We start from the raw sequence: 8,007 nt of genomic DNA on the forward strand, positions 1-8,007 counted from the left end.
TTATACCTAGTAATTCATTGAGTGTTCCCGTTTATGTGTCTATACCGGTGGGTGATTCTATTGTAGTTGATCGAGTCCATCGTTCTTTTATTGTGGTGATTGGGGGTCTTGAGACTCGTGTAGATTTGTTGCTTTTAGACATGGTCAATTTCGATGTCATATTGGGGATGGACTGGCTATCATCTTGCCACGCTATCTTGGACTGTCACGCCAAGACTGTAACCTTAATTTTACCGGGTATGCCTCATTTAGAGTGGAGAGGGACTCCTGGTCATTCTACCCGTAGTGTATCTCTTACGTGAAGGCTCGGCGCATGGTCGAGAAGGGGTGTTTAGCCTATTTGGCATATCTAACTGATCTAGTGTAGCTGTAGTCACATAGTCAGTCATCCAAACTGGCACTTGTTTGTCTCTGGTGGACTTCTTAGGCCCATTTCCATCACTGCTTGGGACTTCATTGATCATTTGTTCTGTCTCATCTTGACTGAATTGTTGGTGATCTGCTAGAGTCATGCCTTATCCATCGTCAACTATTCCTAGAACATCATTAAGGGCATTTTGTTCCTCAGTGTTAAGAATTGGTAAATGAATGGGTGAATTGGCTGGTGGAGAGATTGTTGCACCATGTTTTTGAATGTTCATGTCTAGTAACATAGGTTGTTTCTCTTGTTTCTTGAATTTGAAAGGAAAGAAAAACTCTTTAAAGATAACATCTCTATTTATGAAGAAACATTACTTAGACAAATCATACAGGACATAAACTTTTGTAAATTCTGAATATCCTATCAGAACTGCTGTTGTTGCCCTAGCTCCAAACTTGTCGTGTATATTTATTTTCTTTTCAAAACACAAACAACCAATAGTCCTTATATGCTCAATGTTTGGCTTCTTCTGATGAACACTTCATAAGGACTTTTTTCTGCTAATACACTAGATGGTAGCCTATTAATGATATATACTGCTGCTAACACATAGTGTCCCCAAAATTTCAAGGGTATATGTCCTTGGAACCTCATGGCTCTTGCTATTTCTAGCACATGTCTGTGCTTTCTTTAAGCAATTCCATTTTGTTAAGGTTTATAGATATATGTCCTTTGATGAATGATTCCATTAGACTGAAATAGTTTGCTACATGCCTCATACACAAATTCTTACTTATTGTCAATCCTGATCACTTTAACTTGTCTATTAAACTGTGTCTGCACTAGCTTTACCAAAACCGACACATCACTTTTCAATTTCAACAAACAAACCCAAGTCATTCTTGAATGATCATAAAAAATTGTCAAAACTAGTTTATTACCATCAAAGGTTTGCACATCATATAGTCCCCATACATCAACATGCAACAAGTAAAATATATCTTCAGCTCTGATACTGCTTATGCTAAATGACAAACTACACTGCTTAGCTAACAGACACACACTACAATTGTCTATTTTTCCTTTACAATCATCATATACCAACGAAAACAACTGTTTCAATGCTCCTGCTGAAGCATGTCCAAGTCTGTTGTGCTCGAATCCAATGTCCAGGTCTGCCTTCCTTACAACCAAACCTTGAATTATTCCTTTATCATTTCTAGTAGTAGTTTATGGTAATAGGTAGAGGCCTCCCTTCTTCTTACCAATCACCTTCACCTTCCTACTACAAATGTCCTGAAATAGATAAAAATCAGGATAAAAGGCTGCACAACAGTTTAACTCATTTGTGATCTTAGACACCGAAAACAAATTATACTTGAACTCAGGTAAGTATAATACATTGTCAATTCTCCCTGCATTTGCTATATTACAAAATCCTATGTAGGTCACATTTGATACTTCTCCATTAGGCAAGTGTACCTTCTTTGTATGAATTTCAGCTACTTCTAATTTGTGTTCTAAAATTTCCAAATTAGAGGTCGTGTGATTTGTAGCTCCAAAATCTACAATCCATTCATGATCATTACCATCAACAAAGTAAGCGCTAATACTACCTACCATATTAGCTGATGCTTTTGGCATATTCTCCTTGTTGATCAACTTAATGATCTGATTGTATTGTTCTGCTGTGAAATGTGGAATTGGAGGAACTTTGAAAGTATCTTGACCTCTTCCTCCTGCAACTTGTGGCATGAACTCCCATGTCATTGCATTATGAGCTGTGTTGCTTCCAAATTTCTTCTTGAACTTGAAATCATCAGGATATCCAATCAATTTGTAGCATCCTTCTCTACCGTGCCCTTTCATTTTGTTGTAATCACATAACAAATTGTAATTTTTTCTAGGCTTTTGGTTGTTGAGTCTTTTTGTTGTTAATAGAGTTGTCATCTCATCATTTTCAGCAGGAACTACTGCATTTGCCATGCTTCTTTGGCTCTCTCTTTCCATCAACATAGAGTAGGCCTTATTCATAGTTGGAAGTGGATCCATCATCATGATCTGCTCACGTGCTTGTTCATATGTCTCATTGAGCCCCATAAGAAACTGCAATAACTTCTGCCTACGCATGAAAACTTCATACTCACTTGACTTTGGGCAATCACAGCCAGAAGCTGGTGCCAAACAATCAAACTCAGCCCACAATTCACGCAGCTTTGAGAAATAAGTTGCAATTGAACTTTTCCTTGACTCGCAGTAGTTATGGCTCTTTGCAATTGAAGAATTTTAGATCCATTAGCCTTATCGAACCTCTCCTTCATATCCTTCCAAACAACACATGCATTTGAGGAATACACAATTCCATTAAGCAAATCACTCGATACACAGTTTATTATCCATGAGAGAACTGTTGCATTGCACCTCTCCCACAAATCTGTCAAATTTGTACCATAATCTTCCTTCTTACAGGTACCTTCAATGAATCCTATTTTGCTGCGACCTAATATCGCAATGCCCATTGCTTTGCTCCACACAAAATAGTTGTCCGATACTGTCAATTATAGCGAGAATAGAACAACTCCTGGGTTATCTGCTGAATGTAGAAATAGAGGATGATTATGACTTAAATTCTCTCGCAATGTATCATCTACGATCGCCATTTTTGGATTTCTTCAATTCGTGCCCTAAACTCGCAGAAGAGAAGATGAAACTACTGAACTAGAAGCAGATCGTGAAATCTAAGATAATATCGATGAGCTTAGGTCCATATTAATGGCCTTATTGCTCTGATACCATGATCAAATCTGTGCTAGACCGCCATGTAAGCAAGGCTTAAGCATCAGTAATGGAGGAATGACAGTAGAGAAAAAAACGAGACAGAAGGTGAATTAGATTAGATATTCTCATTAACTGTATTGTAAAATCTGTACAGTGTATCCTATTATACTTAAAACTAACACACTACTAACCATCTAACTAACCCACATTACCAACTTTACAACTTTCCTAACTATAATTAAAACTATACAGCTAACTATTACACAATTCCCATGTGCCTAATCTCTGGTTGTCTCAATAGAACTTATTTGACTGGACACAGAGTTTAAAGAAAAAAAATAAAGACTTTTGAAATTTATGGTTCTAAACAAGTCAGAATATTTGTATGACTATAATTCTTTTAAAACTTGTGGTGGTAAACATGTCAGAGTATTTGTAGTTATAAAAGTTTCTCATTAAGGGTAGAATTAGAAGTTTAAGTTAAATTATTTCCAAATTTAAAAAGAGGTCATTCTTTTTGGAAACGGACCAAACAGTAAGAAGGTTTATGGAGGGAGTAATATATTTTAATTTCAATTACTAAATTCAATTTTATACTATGTTGAATTACAGTACAGCATCTCTTTGTTTAAAGCTTAGATGTTCGTGTCCTATCGGAATCTTACTCAGTAGTCAGTAGTAGTGCACTGTTATATGCCTGCTCTTTGTCTTGTTTTCTGCGCATGACACTAATGCTTTGATAACGTGGTCCAGCAATCCTCCAACTTGCCCAGTTGCTAATTTTAGTTAGCCTTAGATAAATGTTCAATGCATATATCGAAAGCATGCTGTGGGCAACCCTTCAATTAACCTCTCTAAGGTTCACAGTTGTCAGTTCAGATCGAATAGTATTGGGTAGAGCAGATGTTGGAGTACAATGCTTTATCAAAAGAGTCCTATTTCTTCTTTCCAAGATGATATTCTCAGCATTTGGGTACTATGGTTATATAGAGATAGATCCATAATTAAAACTTTATGATTTTAGATTCGCGCTATCACATCTCATTTACTTTTAATGAGTTTAAAATTTATTATATATTTAATATTGTTTGGACAAAAATACAAAGTACGAACGAAATCTATGGGTTCAGTTGAACTCGTACACTGAATATGTCTCGGTGGCTATACCCATTTCTTTTCTTTCCTGCATGGAGGAGAGTGATGGTGGATTTAGGATGAATTCTGCAGTTCAATTAGACTTATTTCTTGTGGTTTAAATTATGTGCATAAACACAAAAAGCATTTCGAATATAAACCTATAATAATATAACCCTTATTCCAAAACTCATTGTCTTCATTTTTCACAAAAAAAGCATTTCAAAAAATAAAAAATAGAATTTTAAAACGGCATCTTTTCTATCTAGGCTAACTTACGAACTACACCACCAATAATTGTCTTTCGCTTTTAAATTGAATAGTCAACAAGATAAGAGATGAAAATAGTTCGCAGTAAAACAAAACAGAAAGAAAAAAGAGATGAAAACTAATGCATACCTTACATGAGGGCATGAGGCGAGGCCTATATCTATTTGGCTGGGATTATATCTGAACAAAAAAGGATCTGCTTTTATTTGCAAAAAATGCCATTCTCTCAGTCTCATTTGTAAGCAACCCCACTTACAACCGAGAGGTTGTGAGTTCGAGTCTCCCCAAGAGCAAGGTGGGAAGTTCTTGGAGGGAAGGATGCCGGGGATCTATTTGGAAACAGTCTCTTTACCCTAGGGTAGGGGTAAGGTCTGCGTACACACTACCCTCCCCAGACCCCACTAAGTGGGATTATACTGGGTTGTTGTTGTTGTTCAGTCTCATTTGTGGTTTAATTTACTAACTTCCGCTATTCAGATCCGAGTCAGAACTGCTTTCTTTTCTTTCGTTAAAAGAATATATGAATTGGACAATGAGAATCTTTGTCTCTTTGCTAAATAAGTTACTCAAATTAATATTCTACACCGAAAGTAAAAGAATTAAATTAAAAAAATAACAGCGGTAAAAATAACCTCAGTAAAATAGGAAAGTACGGGAAATTAATTGTCCATTGGATCTTCTATTTATGTCATTATCTCCACAACCTTACGACTCAAAACATAGAAGAGGCCAAAGGTGAAATGGACAGAAGTGTCAAGCTCAAGATTTCTTTTCTCTTCTTCTTCTTCTTCTTCTTCTTGTCTTCTTCTTCCTCCACTGTAAGTGTAACTAACTAGCTTGTACATATATTGTGTTTTTTATATTCTCATTTGAAATTAATGTATAGTAGCACATATATCTTCTATATACACCTTCTAATTTATCCCTAAATCTTTTACAATTTAACCTACTAGTTTGTCTCTTACAGTCCTTATTCATTTTTTGTTGTTGTAGGTGTCATTGGCTCAAACAAATGAACAAAGAAAAGATTCATTATTACCCAAAGAAAATCCATTTACAGTAAAAGCTTCACTTGTTCGATATTGGAACAAACAAATCTCCAACAAACTCCCTATACCCTCTTTTCTTTTCTCCAAAGCCTCACCGCTATCCGCCGTCGACGCCGCCTTTTTCACCAGTCTCGCCACCCAAAAATCTCTCTCCGGTCACATTTCCTCTTTTTGCTCCTCCGCCAAGTTATTCTGTTTTTTTGACTCAAAACCATACCTTGCCCCAAGCCCTGGTAAAGATGCAAATTTTGCTGTCTACAATAACAAAAAATTCGCCGACTATGGATCCTCTAGGTTAGGTGGAGGAGACAATTTCAAGAACTATTCAGATGGCGTAAACTTCGCCAGCGGCGATTTCACTAAATACAGCCGGAGCTCCACCGGCCACCGCGAGGACTTCAATAGTTACGCGTCGGACGGCAATGTAGCATCCGGCAATTTCACCTCCTACGCTGCCGGAGCTACTGGCGGCGGAGGAACTTTCCAGAACTACATGCCACGTGTCAATGTCCCAGATCTTCGGTTCGCTTCTTACGATTCAGATGGCAACAACCATAAACTTTCATTTACGAGCTATGTAGGTGATACTAATTCTGGAAAGGAAGCATTTATTAGCTACGCCAAAAATGGAAATGGTGTGCCTGCTGAGTTTACTACCTATGGTGACACGTCCAATGTTATTGGATCGTCGTTTAATGGATATGGGGAATCGGGTAATGCCGCAAATGATTCGTTCAAAGCTTACTCTACAAATTCCAACAACCCTAACAATAATTTCAAGAACTATGGGGCTGGTGGAAACACTGGAGTTGACACTTTCACAAGTTATAGGGATTCGGCCAATGCAGGTACTGACACGTTTACGTCTTACGCAAAGGGTTCTAGTTCTGGGAAGGCAAATTTTGTAAATTATGGAAAATCATTTAATGAAGGAAAAGACACTTTCAAAGAATATGGTAAAGGAGCTAAAGATCCTTCTGTTGGGTTCAAAATTTATGGTTTCAACAATTCGTTCAAAGAGTATTCTCCAAAGGGTGTCAATTTTGCGGGATACACCAAGAAAAGCGCTCCCACGGTTGGTTCTTTGAAGGCCAGTGGCAAATCGGTAAATAAATGGGTAGAAGAGGGCAAATTCTTTCGAGAATCCATGTTGAAAGAAGGGACAGTTATGAAAATGCCCGACATTCGTGACAAAATGCCCGGAAGGTCATTTTTGCCCCGAACAATTTCATCTAAATTACCGTTCTCTACCAAGGAATTATCCGACCTTAAGACAATTTTCCACGCGCAGGAGAACTCCACCATGGAGCGCGTGATTCTCAACGCGCTTGCAGAGTGCGAGCGTGCTCCGAGCCAAGGCGAGACCAAGCGATGCGTTGGCTCCGTCGAGGACATGATCGACTTTGCCGTATCAGTTTTAGGCCACAATGTGGTGGTGCGGACTACCGATAATGTCGTCGGGTCAAAAGAGAAAGTCATGATCGGAAAAGTCAAGGGAATCAACGGTGGAAGAGTGACACAATCAGTGTCATGCCATCAGAGCCTGTACCCTTACCTACTGTATTACTGCCACTCTGTTCCAAAAGTTAGGGTCTACGAAGCAGACATTCTTAACGTGGAGACAAAGGCTAAGATAAATCATGGAGTTGCCATTTGTCATATAGACACGTCAGCATGGAGTCCAGGTCACGGAGCTTTCGTGGCATTAGGGTCAGGGCCTGGTCGTATTGAAGTCTGCCATTGGATATTTGAGAATGATATGACTTGGGCCACGGCGGATTAATTAGCTAATTGATTGCAAAGTGGCTCTTTACTACTCCAGTATTTATTTTAATTTTCGCTTGTATGTTTTCCACAGCCATAAAGCATATTTTGTAGCCCCACTATTTATGACGAGGTTTCGTATTGAAGGCATTTAATGATAGTGTTTTCTCCTAAATGTGCGTTTCTTTTACCTTATAAAAAGTGATAGTTGATTTTTTTATTTTTACAAGTACTATCTTCGACTCAAATATTAGTCATTTTGATAATCGAATCTACTCATATTTAACGTTTTACAAAATAAGAAGTCATCTATTATATTACTTTTTTTTTGGTTTTGTTTGGCATTTACCCTTTCTGTTTCGGTTAGTGAAATATAAATTAACATAGAGATGTGTATACGGTCAAAATTGGGCTTACCTAATTTTGTATGGCTGACCGAAATCGGATGGTAGATCAAGGCTCGACCTCGGTTATATCGAATCATAGTACAAATATGGATTGGTAAGCTCATGGATCGATGGCTGATCTAGATCGATGGCCGATCAAGATCGAGATCGAACGAGATCGAAGGAAGCCTCCCGGGTCGAATAACAGAAAGCTGAGATATCCGTGATCGGGCAAGGATCGTGGCAGAAATCTCGGCACGTATCA

At 38.0% G+C, this 8,007-nt stretch overlaps 1 protein-coding gene across 1 annotated transcript; it reads left to right on the forward strand.

Moving 5' to 3' along the window:
• The first annotated feature begins 5,263 nt into the window (after positions 1–5,263).
• On the forward strand, positions 5,264–7,531 carry LOC104225352 (polygalacturonase 1 beta-like protein 3). The gene is made up of 2 exons (XM_009777124.2): positions 5,264–5,361; positions 5,537–7,531. Exons 1-2 carry the CDS (start codon positions 5,284–5,286, stop codon positions 7,373–7,375), a joined length of 1,917 nt encoding a protein of 638 aa, XP_009775426.1. The 5' UTR covers positions 5,264–5,283; the 3' UTR covers positions 7,376–7,531.
• Positions 7,532–8,007: the final 476 nt, after the last annotated feature.

This window comes from Nicotiana sylvestris, chromosome 3, assembly GCF_000393655.2.
Source record: "Nicotiana sylvestris chromosome 3, ASM39365v2, whole genome shotgun sequence".
NCBI lineage: Eukaryota > Viridiplantae > Streptophyta > Magnoliopsida > Solanales > Solanaceae > Nicotiana > Nicotiana sylvestris.